The sequence below is a fragment of the Corvus cornix genome, chromosome 6 (genome assembly GCF_000738735.6).
Source record: "Corvus cornix cornix isolate S_Up_H32 chromosome 6, ASM73873v5, whole genome shotgun sequence".
Classification (NCBI taxonomy): Eukaryota; Metazoa; Chordata; class Aves; order Passeriformes; family Corvidae; genus Corvus; species Corvus cornix.
In genome coordinates, this window is record NC_046336.1 from 7,373,521 (window position 1) to 7,396,139 (window position 22,619).

The 22,619-nt window shown below is 35.1% G+C and overlaps 1 protein-coding gene across 4 annotated transcripts in view; it reads right to left on the bottom strand.

The window, feature by feature from the left end:
• The window catches only part of ATRNL1 (attractin like 1), a 440,327-nt gene that overhangs the window by 198,756 nt on the left and 218,952 nt on the right, over window positions 1-22,619 (bottom strand). For all 4 annotated transcript variants that reach the window (XR_005602196.1, XM_039554022.1, XM_010412925.4 and 1 more), the window contains exons 25-26: window positions 20,803-20,864; window positions 5,465-5,543 (exon numbers count right to left, since the gene is read on the bottom strand). Coding sequence is in view for 3 of the 4 variants with exons in the window: in XM_039554022.1 (XP_039409956.1) it covers window positions 5,465-5,543; window positions 20,803-20,864 (141 nt within the window). In the remaining variant the exon portion in view is untranslated. The remainder of the gene's footprint in view (window positions 1-5,464; window positions 5,544-20,802; window positions 20,865-22,619) is intronic.

Here is a 22,619-nt window from a genome sequence, read left to right on the forward strand (position 1 = left end):
ACAGATGTATAAGGTATTTGCTAAGCAACAGACAAGAAGCTACCAAAAAAGAAAAATTACCTATGAGCTTAACAACCTTTAAACATAAACTATATAATCCTGTAGAAACCTACACACAGGAATATTATTACACATTGCGGTACTTTAATTATGCATGCTAATATTTCCTGGTTTCCTTACATCATCTGTTGTTGGTTCCTTGCTCACCCTGAAACGCACAGTTTTACTTTTGGTCCTTCAGTTATTGTTCAAGAATATCCTCTGTGTTTTAATATTGCTAAAGTAAACGTGTTGCATTCCATAAACAGTATCATATACACCAAAAGCCGTTATTGTATTTTCTAAAAGGAATACTTTAAAATATTGTCACTTGAATAGAAAGCAAAAAGCTCTGGCTGAAATTCACATATTCTCTACATTCATTAGTACTATCGACACAACTGAACTTCCTTGTTCTTATTAGAGTTACCATAGAAATGAGCCTAAAGCTATTACATGAATTGTTACTGCTATTAAGAAGTAGTCTACTTCAGTTTCATTTGTCTATTTGTAAGAATTTTTGAATATTTAAGAGAATAAAACTACCTTGATATAAAATCAAGGCTAGAAAGGTGGAGGGTTTTTTAAACAAACATAAGCTTACTTAATAAAAGAAGCAGTACGTTGAGTGGCACCCACACACTGTACAAAGCCAGCATTTTCTATAATTCCACGTTTTTATGTTTGTATATGCTATTCTTTCAGACAGGCAAATGGTGCACAGCAGACTGTATAATGAGATGCTATATATAAATGATATTAACCTTTAAAGTTAGGCAAGCACTTTACACACACAATCCATGCTTTCAAACATTTTTACCTAAATGTGCAATTGTGCACTACTTTCTCATTGCTCAAGAGCTTTATAGTGTATTACATGAGGAAATAAGAATCTAAGTCATCTTTAAAGATACACACTTTCGAGTGTGTAATTAAAATATTTATAAAAAAGCCAAGAAAAAAAGTAAAACTCCGTTTTAACTAATTGACTGATCCAATATACACAAATGTATATTTCAAACTAGATAGAAGGAAAAAGATTTTTACAATGAGGGTGGTAAACCCCTGGACAGAGGCTGTAGATGCTCCATCCCTGGGAACATTCAAGGTCAAGTTGGGCAGGGCTCTGAGCAACCTGTCCTGGTTGAAGTTGCTCATTGCAGGAGGGTGGGACTGGATGACCTCTAAAGCTCCATCCCAACTCAAACAATTCCACGTTTCTATGATTCTAGATAACAACACATGACACACTGGCACATATATTTTGTGTGTCTGAGTGGAGGGAAGAAGGTACTTCTTGTACATGAGTGATTACAGGCTTTTGAATTAAAGATAGCAATTCTTTAAACCTCTGACTGAATCAATAGCACAAAAGGTACCTGAGCAGCAACTCGTGTACCTTAGGAAGGGCAAATACTTCGCTAAAATAACTCCACTAGAAGCTGTGTGGTTTATAATCCCATCTGTTTGAGTTTGTTAGTGACCTCAGTGTAATCCTGTCAGCAAAAAGAAAAGTTCAACACACTATTAAAAAGAAATCATTTGGATGCAAATTTTATCTACAGTGTGATACCTTTCAATCAGAAGAAGTTCATGAGACAAAACCTTTGAGCCACTACAAAACTGGCAGGCAACCTATCAAGCTTTTCAGTAAAATGATCTATGACCAGATTCTCTTTCACCCATTCTCAGTAGAAGGTTGAATGAATACTTTAGATATGAAACATGCAGAGAAAACAAATAATATTCTCTTTATATGTTTTATTTGGCAAATCTGGGTGATACATCTTTTCTTGTATAAAGGAGGAAAACTTAGTCAGATTGAAGATTCATGGATGGGCTCTTGGGTGAATTCAGGGTATAAAATGCAAGAGGCCTAACAAATCATTTGGGAGAAAATGACAGCTTTTGGTTTTTCATCCAGTGAACTAAAAAGTAAAATTTTACTGAGAAAGGTACTAGTAGAAAGATTTGTAATTCTTTGGAGGAAAAAGAAGGATGAGATATTAAAACCTAGACTACATATCTGATCTTTTAACATGGTGTAGGACTCTTCTAAAAAAATTCTTTGCTATTCCTAACCCTTGCAATACTTAGGAACTCCTTTATTGGATAAACAAATATATTGTTCCCTTTTTCTACTCCTGCATAAACTTCCATGCTTACCTGTAAATGTTACCCTGCTCTGTTTTGAATGTTCCAAATGCCTTCTGTTTTGTTTTTGTTTTCTTACAGTTTTGGGCTTTATCAAGAAAGATAGAGCTGTAAGAATTATGCTTTGGAAATCATCTCATCATATTCTGTAGTATTCCTTCCAAGGAACAAGCTCCCTGAGATCAGCAATGTTCCACTATCTTATTTCAGCCCTTCTTAAAAACCTTTTTTAAAATGTCACAAATCCATGGGAGGGATGGGTGGTGGAAGGTGTCAAGGGATCCCAGGCAGGAGGTTGTTCATGTTCTCCTGCTCAAAGTTTCATTGATCTTTTTGCAACTATAAAACAAAAGAACGATACTTTCCATTTTCCCTCAATGCAGAAGGTGAATAACTTTGATGGTATAAGGTAAGACAGTCTATCTGCTGCCTCTTGCCCTTTCAGAAGGCAGGACAGAAGAAGAGAAGCTCCAGGAGTTAAAGCATAAATATAGAGTTCAAAAACCTGAGATAAAGTATATCTTAAGAGACAGCAATGTAGGTAAAGAAAACAAAAAAAAAAAAAAAAAAAAGAACCAAAATTTTGTTATGAGCCAAGAACAAATTACCAAAACTCAAGGTCTTAACTTAGGAAAAAATTATTTCAATTAAATAAATTTTACAATGTAACATTCTCTTACATGTACATCTGATAGAGCCTAAATTCAAATTGCTCAGCAAGATTTGGGCAGTGCTCTGAGCAGCGGAAAGTAAAAAATAATTTGCAGAATGAGAATGAATTAGGAAAGAATCTGGAGGAAAAATTTCTAAATTAGTGGGAAAACTGAGACATTCCCTCTTCACAATGCAAACAACTTGCTGCTGCTTTCTATTGGATTGAGGCCATGCTAAGTTCAATTTGGAATCAATAATGTTCCAATTGAGCCAAGCATTAAAGTCAGAAGGCAAAGTAAGATAAAGTTCTGAATTTTCAGCTATACATAAGGGTTCTACAAATCTTAAAAAAATTATTGGCTTACCTCAACAGCCTGATAAAATTCATTACTAAAAGACCACAAGAACTGGATAGAAATGTTCCTCCTCCCTCAGGGGAAAAAAAATCAGGAGAAACAATAAAAGGATGCACAGCTTTTAACAGCACGCTTTTCTGTATTTGTTTGTGCTCTTGTTATCTTTCTATTACTGTAGTTTGGGTCCATATTGAAGGTAACATCTAAAGAGTCAAACATTCCTGTTAAAGAGTGATGAAAGAGATGAAAAGCTCATCTGCCAAATGGGCTTTAAAAGCAGATACTTCAGAAATCTTTTCAACAATAGATTGCCTCTACTTGTGTGTTACTCATACAATTTCTTTGCAACACTTAATTGCAAAATCCTATAAAATATGCTACATATAAAAAGAAGTTTTCTGAGCTAGATTAAAGGAAAATATTGCATGGAGTGTTATCAAAAACTTGTATTTGACATGAACTGCAGCTGATATTCAAGAGCAGACTGCAAATAAAGGAGATTTCCTTCAGCATTTACAATTTATAATGCTACTGTACTCCAGTTATGAGAGAAAAACAAGTTTCTCCAGTTTTACTCAAGGAAAGCCAAGATTCAGAATCAACCATGAACCTCTGAGAGGCCTAATCCAGTTACCACGTATGTCTTTCTCCTTCGCTCTTCTGAAGAAGCTGATTCATGTTTATGTTGCATTTATCAAACAGCTTATTTGAGCTTTCATACAGTCTTAGAGGTACTTTTGATAACATTAGGAAAATAAATCTTGGAAAAACCAGAAACTTTTTGTATGAGAATGCTTTCTTTATCAAGTGATGCCGAGAGACTACATTAAAAATATTATATTTCAAAAACCTAGGAGAGCAATCACAGAAAACAGACCAGATCCTCTAGATCTGGAAATGGGTACATTCCTACTTGTTCTGAAAAACATCAATAAACCAACCTCATTAACATGAGAAATTAAATCAATGAACTACTACATTCTAGCACAACACAACTTTGCACAGAACTATCAAAGTATTGAGACGAATTTAAATGAAATATTATTAAGTTGAATAATGTGGCTTAAAGTAACTTTCATCTATATTTTGCAAGTAATAAGAAATAGATGAGAATTTGCCCTTAGAAAATTCTTAACAATGTTCATATGAATAAAAAAAATAATTCTCAAGGGAAACAAGTACCAAAAATGTACCTTTTCCTTTGTAGCACCAGTTCAAGCTAAACCTTGGCATTAGTACATTATCATTTCAGTGAAGGAAAATTATAAGTGCTAGTGACCTGTCACTTTTAAAGCATATATGAATTCACTGTAGATCTACAGTAAGAAAATAAAGTTATTTAAACATTCATAGTGCCAGTATACTAAGAAAAAATCATTAAGTAGACCAAAGCTTGTCTTTAGAACAAAAATCAAGATTATAGTACATTAGAGAAGTGCTCTTTCCAAAAATCATCAAGATCAGAAGCTTCAAGAAGGGAAAACATCACTGTCTGAAAATTCTAGATCTCTTTTATGAGAACGAAATGAAATATGAACAACTATCAGTATACAATCATATACATGTAGTAGCATATATAACCTAAGTTTAACCTCATTTAAGTGTAATGAATTGTTAAGGAGGTAAGAACAAATATTTGGGCCAAATTTTCCAACACAGCCATAAGAATTTAGACCACAAAAGAATAAGGTGATTTGATGTATGAGTATTTACTGAAGATTTCAGTTGTGCCACAGATTTAATGATGAAACTACTGATTCTAACAGAGAATTTTGCTCCCTTGAGGGGAACTCCAGGTTGTCTATTAGGAAACATTTATTTACAGAGAAAGTGGTCAAACACTGGAACAATCTTTCTAGCAAGGGTTCAGTGCCCCAAGCTTGTTAGTGTACAAGAAATTATTATTTATTTGGACAATGCCCATAATAACATGGTTTAACCTTTGGTCAGCCCTGAAGTGGTCAGGCTGAAAAATCCTTGTAGGTTCCTTTCAACTGAAACATTCTATTCAATTCTGTTCTAAATATTCTAAATATGCCACCATAAGGAAAATTTACCTTTCTGCAGCCTAGTGCTGTAATTCCTTTATTTTTGACAGGAGAAAGAAATAAAATTTTCTTCTTCAGCATAAAAAGGTCAAGGGTATAAAATGGGTATTTAAATTGCATATACAGGAGAAAGGGAAGGAGTGATTGTTCATCAGAGTTACCAATTTATTCTGAAAGATAAAGCTACTACAAGAATCTTAAAGTTATTAATACCTCTCTCCGTCGAGAAGCCCAACAGGTTTGTTTGATTTTCCAAACGACAGCAGCTACCAGCAGTAAGGATAAGAAACAACTGCAATTACAAAAGAAAAAAAAAATTGTAACATATTGGTGTGAAAAAGCTTATGTTTTTAGGGTATCAAAAGACATTTAAGCATGGAAAAAGAACAAAAACAAAAACTGAGGAAAACTCAACTCTACTAGGGTGACAAAGAGTCAACCATCCCTGTTCAAAGTCAAAGCAAATGCACACACCACACACTCTGGTTTTCTCCTGGAAATGCTATCTCTGTGTCCATTAGCATGAGATAAGATCCAGTACAACCATCCACATACCCACAACAGTCTCAACAAACATGCACTCCATGTTCCACCTCTAGTAGACAGAAAAAGAGGGTGAAGTATAGCAAAAAATAAAAAAAAAAAGAAAAAGAAAACAAATTTATATTCTCTCACTTTGTAAATTCTGAGAAATTTCCTGGGATGCAGGAACAATAACTACACAGGGAGTGTAATTAGTTTGAGGAACTGGGTTTGCACATGACAATGGGCCTGTGTTATCTTATTGAGTATTTTTATGGTTAATTGCCCAGGGAAAACACCTCCAAGGACATCACTACATTACAGTCCCAAAGACACAACAGAAGAAGAAGAAAAAAAATTCAATTATTAAACACCTGCAGTGCACAATCAGAGCATATGCCTTCCCTCTTGTTTCAATATCTTTGTATTAACATTTAATCCATAAAGTCTTCTGGTAGAAAGATCATTGAACTCTCAGCCTCTGTTAGTGAATTTCTGGATACTAACAAAAGGCTTCTAAATCTGACACCTAGTGTAACCACTCAGAAGATCTTTCAAATTTTTAAACAGTTCTTTTTACATACATTTCTGGATTTACTAATAGTGTGAAGAACTTTCACAGATGTTGGCACTTCTGCTGTACACAGTGGTTTCAATTAATACAACACTCTAACTATTGAATTATACTAGACATCCACAACTTTTTTTCTGCCAAAAAGCTTCAGAATATATTCTTTAATATGGGAAATACCAAGATTTCTAGAAGTAGTATAATTGGGAAGAGTATTGTACACAAGTGCAAAATAACACCAATGTCTCCCTTTAAAAGCAAGTACAAGTGACTGTAAATTTATATTTGGTGTACAGGGAAGAGCAGAACCCCCCCACTAACAACCAGAATAAATTCAGTTTTGCAGCAACATCTTTTAAGATTTTTAAGTCAAAAAGTACTTATAAATAGTATTTCCCAGAAATGTTTCCCCTCCTCTGTACTGCACTGTCCAGCTGGTGCCTGCAACAGATGCTTTGGGGCAACATCAGGGTACTGATGTGTTGCTATAGGTTAGGATGCTGTGCATGAAGCAAGGGAAGGCCATCTCACTCATCTCCTCCTCTATAGTGCTTCCAAAACCCACTAAATTAGGGAAACAACAGCAACTCTGTTTGCAATTATGAACTCAGTGCTCCTGGAATTTAGAAAAGGTTAATACATTCAAGAGAGCTGGACACAAGAAACTAAGAGAGCCTTGCACTGTGTGACTGCTTTATTATGACCAGGAACGGAATCCCTACCCTTAGAAAATTCTGTCCTTCACATTTACTAATTTCTTGAACAGTTCCCTTAAGTCAGTAGAACAGAAAATATTCAGAGCTCTGTCTGAAAGACTTCAGAGAAATTGATTCTGTGCTCTGTATGTCAGTGGAATGGGTCACACACTAAATTTTCTTGTCATCAGTAAAAACATCGATTAGTTTACATGCAAAGCTAAAATCAGAAATGAGTGTCTTAAAGACACACCCATAAAAGCTATAAATAATTGGAGATTACAGCATTGACAATGTGACATCTGTATAATCTTTTCTTGGCAAGTAAATGTTTTATTTTCTTCTTTTTTTTTTCTTTTTTTTCTGGAAAGGGGGTTTACTATAAATAGAACGGGGGAAAAAATCAAAATTCTTATTAATGAGCAGAAAAAAGACAAGGGAAATAGATTTTGTTGAACTAACCTAGTTCTAGACTGTGGTGAGATAACATCCTTGGTTTATGTAGGGCAATAAAATTAAAGCTGACTGCAAAGGATCTCACAATACAGAGTGACTTGGCAATAAAATAAGAGAATGAAATTCAGTGACAATGAATTGAAGGCAAGTGCACAAGAAAAAAAAAACTACAACTAGCTACAAATACACGATAGTTCTAAATTAGCAATTACCACTCAAGAAAATGATCTTGAAGTCATTGCAGATAGGTCTTTGAACATATCAACTGAATGTTTAGTAGCAGTCAAAACAGAAAATAGGATGTTAAAAGAGATTAGAAAAGGAATAAAGAACAAGCCAGAAAGCATTGGGATGTCAGTGCATAAATCTATAGTGTGCCTGTATCTTGAAGCAACCATCACTTTATCTCTAAAACTCTAAACTGAATTTAAAAGGTATAAAGGAAAGCAGTCAGCTTGGCAAGGGGAATGAGATGATAGGAGAAATAAGTTCTCTTTGGCTCTGAAACAACAGGGAGTTGAAGGGAGCCATGATAAAGACATTAACATCACAGGTAAATATGTAGAAAACCAGCAGGACAGGTGTAGGTGGATGCTCTCCAGTCCCCCATTACACTTCTTATCCCCTCCTTGTGACAGAGATATAAAAAAAAACCCAGTGAAAATTAAATGAATTAAAAATTGGCCAGTGGGCAGATGAAAAAGAAACTGTCAGAGGGGGACCAACACCAGAAAAGGGAACTTCCAGATGGGTTGTAAAGTTTCCATCAGATCCACTCAGTTTTGATGGGACAAATACATAATAGCTGAGAGGTCTATGCGTGACACAAAACCAAAAGAAAGGGGTTAAAAATGGTTAATGGCACAGAGGCTAAAAAGATTGTACAATGGCCAATTTTTAATTTTTTTTTTTTTAATATACAATCGCTGCTAAGTTGTATTTATGCAAAAAAGGAATTCAGGCCTCATTTACATTGCAAATGATTTATTTTCCCCTTGGAATGAAGCAATTCCCAAAACAATTTAGAGACCAGTGTGAATGACAGCTCAGTATGAATTACTGCTGGGATGTTGAAAGAAAAAGGGGTTAAAACAACCTTAAATACTAAGGTGCACAGTAGGAAGATGAGTTTATCACTCTACAAGGTATTGCCAAAACAGGTACTATCAGATTTGTTCTTAAAGCTCTGGCATTTTCATTTTCATAAAGGAGATTGGAAAACATGGAGAGAATGCAGAGAAAAATCATACAAAGTATTCGAAATTTGGAGAGACTCTCTTGCTGACAGTGATTTTACAAATTAATCATTTCACTTTTGGAAAAGATCAAGTGGCAACTTGCCTACAGTTAATCCACATGATCATAGATTAAATCCACCATCTCTGACTCTCTAGTTGAGACTCTGAGTGACATCCAAATAAAGATATATTTGGATAGATGCCTTTGAAATGCACATGGGTTATGAAATGCTGACCCAGAGGAGAGAGTGAATGACTTTTTGCACTTATTGATGTAAATCTTCCCAATAAGACAAATGCTATGCTAAGACACTCTTAAAACCACAGCAGCGCAAGCATTATCAAGATTTTGTGGTCTCCAGAACAAAGAAATGAAGTGCCATAAGATAAGGATATAACTTTGCCCAGTTTTCTCTTCAAACCATGTTAAACAAAACAGGAGGAAACACTATAAAAGCATGCTTGAAAATGAGCAATCCATCACCAGTGCATGTGTTACAGGCTGATTGGAAGTTATTGTCTTAGCATGATTTTGGACACACTATACAATTAGAGAATGGATGAACTGCAGAGGAAGAAGTCTTGAATACAGTTTGTGTCCAACACAGCATAGGAAAGTGGCCAAGGAAAGGCTGCAAGAGAACACCAGGGCCTAGCAGGGAGGTCTGGGCCTAGCAGATGCTCTCCCCAGAAGAGCTCTGGGTAGTGTGAGAACAGAAATACTGACCTCATAGAACAAAGAGAAGGAAAATTGCAAGGAATAATTACTGCCTGCATAACTATTTTTTGCAAGCCACAGAGCAAATTTTTAACTTAAAGAGGTCCCATTCAGGCATATTTAATGCAGACCTGGCTGAGGAAATGAAAGTGTTTTTCATAACTCACAAATGAGTTTCTCCGTGTTTCTTTAGGCATCAATCTGAAAACTGTTAGGGGAATTAGTGGATGTGTTGTTGCTTGGTATGGGCAAAATGAAATAAAATATGGAGATATCTTTAAAGAAACTTAAATTACATGGACAAATAGAGGGGAAAATCTGTGAAATGTAATGATCAGCATGTTTAGACTAGATGAATTAATGACACATTTATGCCTTAAGCTCTATGAATGCATTATAAGTATGCTAGAGAATTCCTTTTTTTTCATTACATATTAATGCCTATAAATTACATATTGTATCAAAGTAATACTTTTGTTAAAGTGAAAGAATTTACTTATTTTTGCAGGGATGTAAAAGGAACTGTTTCATGAACTAAGCATAAATATTTTAAGAACCAATACTGCAAATGGAAGGTAAACAGAACAAAACAAAATGTGCCATCCTTTGTTATTTCTTTTCCCATTCTCTGATTATTTAACATACAAACAGAAATTAAAATGTAAAGAAAAAATGTATGTAAACATCCATGCATGAATAATTGTTGTTTCTATGATTTTACCTGAGAGAGTAATTTGCACAATTAAAAATAAATTTCCACAAACGGATGAAAGCAAGCACTTTTCCAAAACTTTAGCTTATATCTAGTATACTTTTAATTCTATTAAAATGAAAAATTATGTGAGATTCTGCTTTGAGCACCCATCACATTTACTCTTCTTACAGGACAAGGTACAGCAGCACCCCCCAGCTGAGCACGGGGCAGCATCCCTGGCTGAGCCCACCCCAGGAGCAGCACAGCTGGGCCAGCACAGCGTGCCAAGACTGTCCTACCAACTGCCATCATACTGGCCCCATGCTCCAACACATGTGACAGACCCATCCTTGCGTTCCAAGGGGAATTCCTGCATTGCTGGCCAAGTGTGGATCTGGAGTGGGCTTTTGAACCAACCCCGAGTGCCCCTGTGGACCAGCCCTGAAGCTCAGTTAGAAGATGTGCAATGTGCACTGCAGACCCAAAGGGGCTGTCAGTCTAGAACTAGCTCAAAGACAAAAAAAATGCATTCAGTGCGGATGTCAGGTCCTCAGCACTATTTTTCCTGAGAGATGATCTGTTTGCTCACACTGCTCACCAACAGAGACACAAGCACCCAAAGTTCCTTTCACGAAGTTTGTTAGGGGCATAGCAGATTTGCTTACTGCCCACATATATTAAAAGCTCCTCCCAAGTCTTTTTTTGAACATAACAGTTGGGCCATCAAGGCAATTATTGCAAAAATTATTTGAGTCTTGCTGTGCTGAGACAGTAATTAAATATCCCTCTGTATTCACAAACCTCCTGCCTGTTGATCTTTCTTTGACAAGAGCACAAAAATGTACAGTTCCCTAATTAGCAGTCTGAACAGTGACCCCACACTCTGTTGTTTCTCCTTCACACTACCTATAGTACTAACATGAACAACAACTTAACATATTCAGTAAAACAAACTGATGACAAGAAAAGTTTTTAATGTGGAAATATGTAAAGAAAACAATTCTCATACCTAAGTTAATGTTTTCAAGTTAGTACCGCAAAAGTTTCCTAACAGATCACATTAACTGTTTTTCTAAGAACTGCTTTCCAAACACATTATTTACTATCTTTTTATTGGCAAATAGAGCACATTTTAATTGATATTTTATAAAGCAAGCACAATTCTAAAATAAAAATAATTGAACAATTATTTTTCTAACATCATGACTTCAAATAGCAATTATTGTCACAGCAATTGATTTCTCTCATTGCAGTTGATAAGAACATTGTGTTTATGATTATGATGTGCTGGGTTCAGCCATCCTTGTGTTAACTGGCATACACATGACAAGCAGCACCAAAGATTTCCACAGGCTTATCTGAAGCACAAAGCATTGTAAACATAATATTAGAAGTCTGATATGTATGACAGCAGAGTAATTTTTTAAATTTTTTTAATGATTAATTAAATTGCTCTGAATCACAAAGTTTTATAAACATCATTATAAGTAGGACTACTTCAGTGATTAGCAATTCAGAAAGATTCTGGGAATGAAGTGTTTCAATTCCAAATTAAAATATGTAAAGACTTAGGGAAAAGTAGTCTTGGCTAGCAAGGAAGTAGGATATGCAACTTCCAGTTCATGGTAAGGCAATGTGTGGGGTCAGGGAAATGAAACTCGGCAGTGGAGCCAAGCCATTTCAGCCACTAGTGCTGAATTCCTGCCCAGGGGGAGCTCTGGCTGGCACAGCCAATGAAAGGCATTGCCAACAAAGCCAGCATTACCATCCAGGTGATTCAGGAATGTCCTTTTCCTATTCCTGCTTGTCATGAGAATACTGCCAGCACCAGCAGCTCCATGCACTGGCTCCCACACTCCATTTTCTGGAACTCATTAGCCAAGAGCTGCAATCATTCCCTCCTCAGCTACAAAATATCATTCCTACAGAGCCTTAAAGATGACAGGGCTTCTTCCATCAGCCTAGATCTATAGTCCATTCTTTTCCCCCACAGTTGCTTTCTGAATTAAAGGAATCCAAAAGCCACACAGAGGGTTCAGGTACTCAGTTCTTGCTTTCCAAACTGCAAAGTGAAAGAAATGCCTGAATATGAGGTAAAGTATCTATGATGGCATTTAAAACTCCAAGTAGTACCAAAAATCATTTAAATGCAAATTTGTATTTATTTGTGTCTCAAATGGAATTTACACAAGTTAAGCAACAAGTTTCAAGTTCATTTGAAACTAATTACACGGATAATTCTTCTTATCCAGATGACTGATTAAAACGTTATTTTTTGATGCAGTCCTGAAAATCCATATATTCCCACAAATAACTCTTGCATAAAGTGTCTCATGAAAGTCACATAACTGCCCTTAAAATTCTCTTCTCACATGTCCACAACTACCAAAGTTATACAAAACAGATTAACAGTTAAAAAGAAATATATATATCCACCTTCTAATCTGGTCCTTCCCAGCACAACACTGTATTTGGTAAGAATGCATGGAAAAGAATATCCACATTAGATTTGTTTTACCTTGTCATGGTTAAAACCATGATACTGCCAAAAGGATGCTGTAAGTCTCCAGAGCTGCACATTTAAAGTTACTATTAGAAATGCCATGAAAATAATTTTGTTGAGGAAGAAGAGCAAAATTAAGTAGAATGATAAACTAAAATTTCAATAATGGTATTAATAAAGCTTCACAATTTAAGTTCTGAATGCGTAATGGAAAACAGGGAGATTGAAGTATCAATGGTGTCAACTGCATTTTATATAAATTACATTTTAAAGTAAGCAGTAGCAAGGATATCTAAATATAATATGCATTAGTTTATTAGTCAGAATATCTACTATTTTTGTGCTAAATAATTTATTAATATATATCAAATACAGAAAGCCAACTTAATTCTTCCTCTCCCAAGGCATAAACTCCTATAATGGTTTAAAATCATCTCTGACAACTGCCTCTGCAAAGCTTGGGTTTATTGGTCTTTCCTGTGCAATGAAACATCAAAAATCTTCTTGAAAGCAAAGAAGAAAGAAGGGTTTGAACAGGGAATTTGTAAATAGCAAGAAAATTATTATGAAAATGGTATTGGTATTTTTTTCATTACGTACATGTGCCAGAATGTTATCGAGGATGGAGGAGAGTGTTAAATAACTCCATTCAATAAAATAATTATTAAAAAGTAACTCTAAAAAAGCACACATACATTTTTTTAGATTTCTATTTTCCTACATACATAATTCATGCATATATCCACAAAGCTGTGGTTTTATATTAAATACAAAACAAGCTGCTATAGAAAACTATGAATGAATGATCAATTATACAAACAGCCTTTATATACAAATAAAAAGGGAAAATGGATGCAGTGTACACCAAGATGCTATTGAGAAGACCAACATTCCCACTTAATCTGCCAATCCAATATCAGACTAAAGTGAACCATGTAAAAGGACTCTGAAATATATTACACAATAAAGCTCTAGATGTGAACTTTAACCCTCCATAGTTCTTCCTTTCACCTCTTTGAGGCGACAAATAAAAAAGATTTACAATCAAAGCGATGTAATCTCATGAAAACTGGAATTAAACTCCACAGAATAAATAGAACATCACACCCATGAAGCGTGATTATGTTTCTTTTAGTCATGAAAAGACTTTTGTATTTCATATAATTTTATGGGTTTGGCCTTCATGGGTGAGTTACTCTATATTTCTCTCAATAAGTGATGTTACAATTTATGTCCATTGAAATTTTGGACAAATTATGAAGTACAAAATTTAATATTTTCTGCAGTAGCAATCCAGAATAATTAGAAATTGAATATATTGTTTCTACTACAAAATAGTTGTGCTTTCACTTTTCCTTTTTTGCAATGTTTTTCCTGATTTATGCTAATTTAGGATTTAAAATTAAGAGGAAAGAGGAAAAGATTCATTTATTCAAATTACTTCCAGTTAGTGAATTTTGGGAAGAAGATTTGTCACCAGTGTCAAATTTCAGCAGCCTTCCAAACCAAAAGATTTGCATTATTTCAAGAATATTATTTTCATGTTTTCCCCTCATTCTTATTTTTCACTGCTCTCTTGTGCAGCTGTTATTCTTCATAATTACATCACAGAAACATAAAATATGTTTAGAAAGCCACCATACCATGTCAGCATTGTTTAGCATGATAGACTTAAATAGAATGAAGAAATTTAACACATTGTTAAAAAACCTTTCCCTTCAATCTGTAACATTTCTAACACTTTTTCCAAAGAGGCAAATACCTTCTAAGGAGTAGGTGTGAAAAAGTCTTAACTTTTCTTATTAAAAGCCCTGTTAAAATTAAATTTTCCTGAAGACAGACTAAGGATTTTTAGATTTCCAGGCCAAAGAAGCATCATTCAAGAAGAACCCTAAAAATTCTGTAATTGTATTGGATAAAGAATACAAAGCCCCTGATTCCTCTCAACCTGATGCTAGAATTCCAACTGAAAAAGACTGAAAATATATTAGGAAAGGAATGTAATTTTGAAAGTACTAAGTGTTTTCCTAAAATATCACAAAAAGTTACTGGAAGCATAGAAAACCAACTATAATATGGAACATAATCAGACCACACATGAAGCTTAAATCCAGATTAAAAAATTTAAATAGATTATATAACTTCTTTTTCCTGTGTAATTTGTGGTGTGGCTTTTGGAGACCACAGTAGAATCTCCAACATTTTGCTTCTTACTGGCAAAAGTAGCCATCCCTACATTGGATGCCAAGAGATAAATTAAAAAAGACCACAAACCCTCCCACACTAAATGCTTCATTTGGTACCAGGAAATTTCACTAGAATATTTGCATTAATATTCCAGTACAGAAAGTTTATTGGATGAATTCCTTTGAATTTCACTGGAATATTTGCGTTAATATTCCAGTACAGAAAGTTTATTGGATGAATTCCTTTGAATTCAGATGTCTCTTCTAAAAAGGAATAATCAGATTTAACAATTTCGGACATACGAAATTCACAGCATAGCACACTGTCTAGCATTGTCTTTTCTCTCTTTCTGTGATTTATTACAGCTGAGCACAGGGACCCAGAATATTTCTGCCCTGCCATGAAGATATTGCTCATTTCTTGGCTGTCACTCAGTGCCCAGCCCATCACACCGACCATGCCTGCAGAGACAGGCGGGCACGGGGCTTGACAAAGCTGCTTGTCACTCGCTGTAATGGACAGTGACACTGCTGCCTGAAGGAAAACACTAATATTTTTTACTTCCTTTATTTTTTGTTATTATTTTCCTTCATCAGCTTTCACCCCACTTCACCATATTCCTTACATCTGGGAACAAACTCCTGAGTTATCTTTGCAATGGGTACATATCATAAGACGACTAAATTCCTTCTGTTTGGAATTAAAATGACAAAAGCAGAATTTCAAGCCCATTTATCATAGATGAAAACCTGTTCTAGTTCTCTTGTTTAAAGTACAGTGGACTGGAGTTTCAAAAAAAAGTTACCAGGATTAAGCAGTCTAGAAGAAAAATAGCTGTGAGCACCAATATTGTTGAAGTCGAAGAAAACAACTGACTAACTGGATTTAAGAAAATAGAATACAAAATGTGGAGAATCAAAACATAAAACCGTATGAATTATCTGTGATGCTTCTTAGGATACAAAATCCAGTGCAGCTGTAGAAAGACACACCCCCGAAAGCAGAACATGCCTGAGCTTCAGGAGGCACAATGAACACCTCTCACAGTATTTCTAAGTAAAGGAAGTGAGAATTACAAATTTTAAATGCACTGACTTTAAGGAAGGAAAAACCCACATCTGTTTTACACCAAGCAGACACATAGGCCATCTTCAGATATCTGAGCAGATATTTTGTATTTTGAGGAACAGCATCTGTTGAAATCAAAATATGGCAAGCACTAGTGCCCTCACACACACTTCCAAATGACTCAAAGGACAAATAGAAAGATGAAAAAGAAGAAAATAATGGAAAACAGTTCTGTTCACTGACAGATTAAGTGACTCATCCGTTGTTTTGAAGAGCAGCTGATCCAGCAGTACCGGGGAATCTCCTTTGCCTGCAGGCTGGGAACAAGGGGCTGCCTTCTCAGGAAATACAAACATATCAAATAACCCTACAGTGATGACAAATTTTCTGTGTGATTCAAAGAGAAGACACAAAACTACATTCAACAATTCAAACCAAACATTTAAAGAAAGGAAACTCAACTCAAATTGCCCACCACAGTACAGACGTGCTTTTCCCAATGGAAGTCAAACAACTCTGTGCTTCTAAGTGAGGTGAAAACTGTTTAATGCATCACTAAGAAAAAAATCAATTTTACTTTAGCCCCAAATGTAAAATCCATTTTCCTATGATAACTTCATTTTCATGTTACCATAAAATATTCTAATTTAGATTTATAACACTTCTGCATTTTCTGAAATCCCAGCCATGGTGGCCGTGATCCCGATACACTGCGTTTTGTCTTTCTTATGGAGACCAATATTCGATCTCATAAAGATAAGCATGCCAAAATCTAGAATTAAGTTATTATCCTTCTTTTTAACAGAAACATGAAGGCAGGGCTACAGACCAAAGGATGCTGGTAAAGAGAAGGAATTTTCTCATTGCAAATTTACACCCAGAGCAGCAGATTCAAGCACTGCAGCTGTCAGGAGCTCTAACACAACCTGCTGAAATGCAGCCATCCCCTCCCACTGCAAGGAACACAACTGAAGGGACTGCTCAGAGATTTCGGCACACAGTCCTACGTATGGAGTTAATAAAGCTGGTTCTTCAGCATCTGCTGCAATTCCTGTTGTAGCTCATGCTCATCTTTACGAAAATAGCCATCCCCTCTTCCTGCAATAAACACTGGGTGTATTTTGAACATTGTTTACTCTCCTTTATACTGCTCACAGGAAGATTTAACAGAAAGAATGTACCCCTGATCCTAAATGACCATAATTTTTCTTGGAATTTCTTAAAGCACACACAAAAGAAGGATTTTCAAACTTTCAGAGTCCATATTATTTAACAGGGCTCTACTTATTAAAAATTGGAAATTATGTAATTTTTGACAGTATGGAGATATGTTATAAAAGTGACTAAAATGTTCTATTAAATCAGTCATCTTCACCCAAAGTACCAGAGGCAAGGGAAGTAATAGTTCTGGGAGCTCAGAGAAAGTGCCTGATGAGTTAGTAGTTGGTACCATGCATTTGAAAAGGGCTTTAAAAACGTAGTTCTGAAAGTAGCAGTTGCTTATCATTTCCTATCACAAGAATATTAACAGCTAAACTTTGTCATCTGCACCAATTTCATGCCTGCCTGGTTTTTGATTATGAGATTTAACCACATTTCTTACCAGAATTATGTTTCAGATTCTTAATACGAATAATTATCTGGGAATGCTTGAGTACTGTTATAAACTGTTATAATTTTATTTAAAAGCAGGTATAGAAATCAAGTGTTTCTTAGTCTCAATTTGGGATTTACTCCAATCATAGATAATAAAAACTAACAATTATTGAAAAATCAATTTTAATGGATGTTAGGTGTGATCTAAAAAAGTAAATAATGTTTTCAGAAACTAAAGCTACTTCATATACCCTTATGAAACGTCTAAAATGTCCTGGCCCTACTCAGCTAAATCCATATATAGATGTAAGACATGAAACAGACATTTGCATGAAAACACTGAAAATTTCTTTATCACTTAGAGTTTGAAACAAAAAAAGTGCCCAACTTTAGCATATTGAGTGTTTTAGTGATCAAGGTAATAGAGAAAAATAGTTCTTTTAACTATGGGTATTGCATTTCTTCAAGTGTAAGAAGAAAGATCATTCACATTTGCAGCCTGTGAAATTTTCTAATGAGATCTTACTTCTTCAAAGCACATGGAAAAAAAAAAGTCACAGACTTCTCAAGGCTAAAAGTCTTCAAGGCACTGAGCACAGCAACACAGATGCCACACTCTATAAGACAGTCTGGAATCTGTTACTACTCTTACACTGCATTTTTACTCTTAGAGAAAAGGTCACTGAAGCTATAGTTACAATGAAATCTTCCAGTAGAAAAATAATGAAATTAAATAGGGTGGGGGTTTTTAATGATGCACATCATGGTCTGGATCACTACAGTTTTAATAATATTCTGCTTATTTTTTTTCAATATAACTTTTATTTATCTCAGTTTTTTGTTCTAGGATATACAGTATCAGTATCGGTAGGCCAAGCATTAATTGCAGAGCTAATCACAGATGTTGTGCTTTATTATGTATGGTTTTAAATTAAGTCCTTACAGAACAATACTTTTAAAACAGTTTATCTTGATACATCAGGACAGTTCTAAAAATGCCTGTTTTGATGTTTCTGATTCAAGTAGTAAAATGTGCATTTTATCTTTCAGTCTGGAACACAAAATCTATAAAGGAACAGTTTTAAACTATACTTTTGCCTGATTGTTGAATAGCTGTTATTGTCAAATGGATCTATTTTCTGCTTTGGCCAGGCAAGGTAAACAGCATTATGCCAAATCCTCAGAAATACGAGAAGTATAATACTGGATGGGAGAAATGCAAATGCATGTTTATCAAAGCATGTTGAAATAAGTTTTTTTATCAAGCACATTCAAATTGTCTTTAAAACAATTATTTTATTTATCAATAATCATAGTACTTATGACCTGGGTTATTACTGTTACCACTGTGATTTGTCACAGTCATACCACATTCCCAAGAAAACAAAACCAAACCCCGCAAACAAACAAAACTAAACCCACACAAAACAAGAAACAATAAACCCTTATTAAAATGATTATTTTAGGCTACAAACTGTTGACATCCTAACTGTCTCTACAGACACCTTAATACCAATTCAGTTGTAGAAGAGTGCCATACAACATTACACCAAGGTTTTAAAACATTTTTGTGTTAAACACTTTTTCTCATTATAACCATCAGACCTTAGCTGGATTTGTCTGTGTCTTTGCAGGGTGCCCTGCAATTAAGGTTTGCACCTTGGCTTGGATCACTGCAATGCACTACTCAGGGCATTTCCCGATTCCTTTACATACTTCTGCAACTGGATTCCTAAGGTGGGTTATCAACATTGCACTGCAGATGGCTGCAAGGGCCTGTTGAACTGAGTGCCAGCTGAAAGCCTTGTTGTATAATGAGGCTGGGACTGAGTCAAAGGCAGCGGGAGGATAACTGCCAGCTTCCCTACAACCTTTCTCTCTTTAAAGAGGATTACATCTGCCTCGGGTTCCAATTAGCTTACAGTTCAGGCAGGCAGATCTCTTCTTGTATCAGGATCAGGATGAGTCCACGTTTATCCAGAACAAGCCACATGAGATAGACCATCATGCGAGGAGAGATAATGCAATGGATCCATAGAGATGGCTGCACCACCACAGAGCCTATAGTTCACATTTACTAAGGCTGCATCAGGGCACAGAGCACCAACAAAACAGCTCTTAGTTTACCTCTGCTATTTGTCACAGGATCTCTCTGTTCTGTTGTACTTGGACAGACTCTGCTTTCTTCTATACAGTTTGTAATCTAAACGTTTGCATAAGCATCATAATTTTTTAGAGCTTGCTGTCTCCCCATGAAAAAAAGAAGAAAAAAAAACCCAAAATACAAAAAATGCTCAAAAACCAAACACCCAAACCACTACTAGACTGACCTTCGGCAATCAGCATTTTATTGCTCTGTTTGTGGCGAATGAGGAGAAATGGGATATTTTATATCACCTACTAAACTCCTCTCCATTAGCCAATGCCCTGGGTACAGAAGCCTTCAGGCTCTGCTCATTTCTGTGCCCTTTTTGGCAACAGCAATAAACAGAATTTGGTCCATTCACAGTATTTAAGAGTCTGATTCTTTAGGTACAGTTCCTCAGAGCACAGTAATTAATGTCAACAGAGAAGCCGTAATGTGAACTTGTGAAATAAAGTCATGGCCATCCTAGAAATACACAAAGACATACCTGTCTGCCACTGTTCACATTTTGTGTACATTTCACAGTTATTGGGAAATATCTTCACAGCAAGATTTCAAAGCACTGTAATTAATCAGTGTATATTCAAGTTTGTGATGTTTTATAAGAGACCTGAACTTTTAAGAAGTCTTTCAGTGGGGTTTTGTTCAGATTATACAATACTTGTTCATTTGCAGATGAAGCCCATCCCTGCATTGCTGCCACAACAAAATCTCAGGCATCACCTACTGCCTTTCATAATTACGTTCCAACACATGAAAGCATTAGTAGTGATGTGGTGTGCTTCATTAAAAATAACAAGCTGTTGAACAGAGCCATCATTTTAAATAATTCCATAAAAGTGTTTATAGAAAAATCACACACATAAATTACTTAAGTTTAGCTGGCTTTTCTTAATCACTGTAATACATGGTACAAACCCAGCTAATCTTTATGAAGTGTGAAGACTGTACCATGGAATATGAAATACACAATTATATAATGCAAGATTCCAGCAGCTGCCTTTAATTGGCCAAGACCCTCCACTGGTGCAAATTAGGGAACACAGTTTGAAGACCTCCTCTCAGGCATTTCTCAAGATTCAGAAGCTGGTTAAGATACTGGCTTGATGGTAAAGAGTCATCAGGATTTCAGTCAGAAGACAAAAAAAGCAATTTACCTGAAGAAGGTGACGAAGAACTGCACCAGATCCATGATAGTATTGTGTTGTGAGAAGGCAATCTGCAAATAAAATAAAAGTAAATTACAACATTTTCAGACTCAACAGCTCTTTTTAGTCAAGGACTTCATGGCTCCATGGATGATTACTTTCAAGTGTAATATCAGTCTAGTCTGCACACACCTGCATTTATGATAAAGTGAGACGCGCAGCTAATTCCCATATCCTTGTTGGTGTCAAAATACAAACAATGGAATATAATACTTTTACTGAAGTAAAGTTAATAGAAATATCCTCTTAATATGAACAATAAAAAGAATATGAAATATATTAAGAAATTGTATTGCTATGAATTGTCTTGTTTATAGTCACCAACACCATCTTCCATTTTAATAACAACACTGAAACAAGGTTTTAGACAAGACAAACAACATATAGTGCTCAAGATTAATACATTTAAAATATTTTAATTGTATAATATTAAAATTAATGCATATGTTAATTTAATTTTAAAAAAGATAAATCTGGTGCATAATAAAACAGTTTCAAAGCAAATTACTTTAAAGACAAAGTAATAAATACTCTTTTGGGCTACATTTTTACAGCCTCACCAGAACATGCATTAGTTCAGCTCCTTGCTGTAATTTTTGTGAATATTTAAGAATTATCTCTAAGACAGCATATACATACAGACATTCACACTTGCATGCAATAAAGCCTATAATTATCTTTGTAAGTACTTTTTACTAATGTTAAGAACAGTACTTAATAGTTATGTTATATCTACAAATATCCATAAGTCCCTGTCTTGCTCAGTTTTTCAGTTTATAATTTTCAAACTGAAGATATAGAGAATCTTCTACTTTGAATTGTACCAAATGTTTATCTAACTATATTTACAGTCTTTCCAAATAATTGTTGGGTTTAGAGATCTCTGTGCATTCAAGATCTGATCTTGACTAGTAATTACACCAAATTACTCTGAATCCCTTTCATAGCTGAATTGCGAACTTTTGAAATGATAATTCATGATACTCAAAAATTTACTTTTTTTCTCTCCTTTTTTTTCTATTTTAGGGCAAAGCCATAATGTAAACTTCAGTAATAATGGTGTTACCGTGCCTTGTGCCAGCACAACACAGCTAAACATAGACCAATTACTTAGAAGATAACGTCTGCGAAAAGACCAGAAGACTTCTTTGGCCCAGTATAAAGTGCATCCCAAACAAAAACAATTGTTTAAGTATACCTTGAACAAAAATGAAAAGCTTTCCAAACTCTTTTTTTTTTTTTTTTAAATGCTGTCTGGATTCACTTCAAATACTATTTAATATTCAAATTCACTCCTGGTGTTTCCAGAATGTTTTTTACAAGTACCATACTTTAGGTGATGAACCAGCACAAGGAGAAAAAATCATGCCAGTGTTGATAGAGTTCACCTTTTGTGATTTGTTGAAATGCTCTTTGTTGAAGAAGCATTTAGATTTTGCATTAGTACAATTATTTTCATTCAAGGTGTCAGAATTCTTTAACAGCCTCTCTGAGTCTAGAAACAACTCCAGTCAAGCGAAAGTCTGCAATCAAACCCCTCAATCTGATCAAAATCATACCAGGAAAGTTTTACCCCAAACTTTTCTAAGAAACTATAGTGCCTCTGCTTCTCCTTTTCAACACAAAATAAATATGAAGTAAACAGATTTACAACATTTCAATGATTTTATATCATTGATTATCAATAAAGAAATGATTTGCATATTCCCAAGCTCAGGAAAATGGACACAAAAGGAAGGATTCTACATTTTCCAACTTCTATTAAT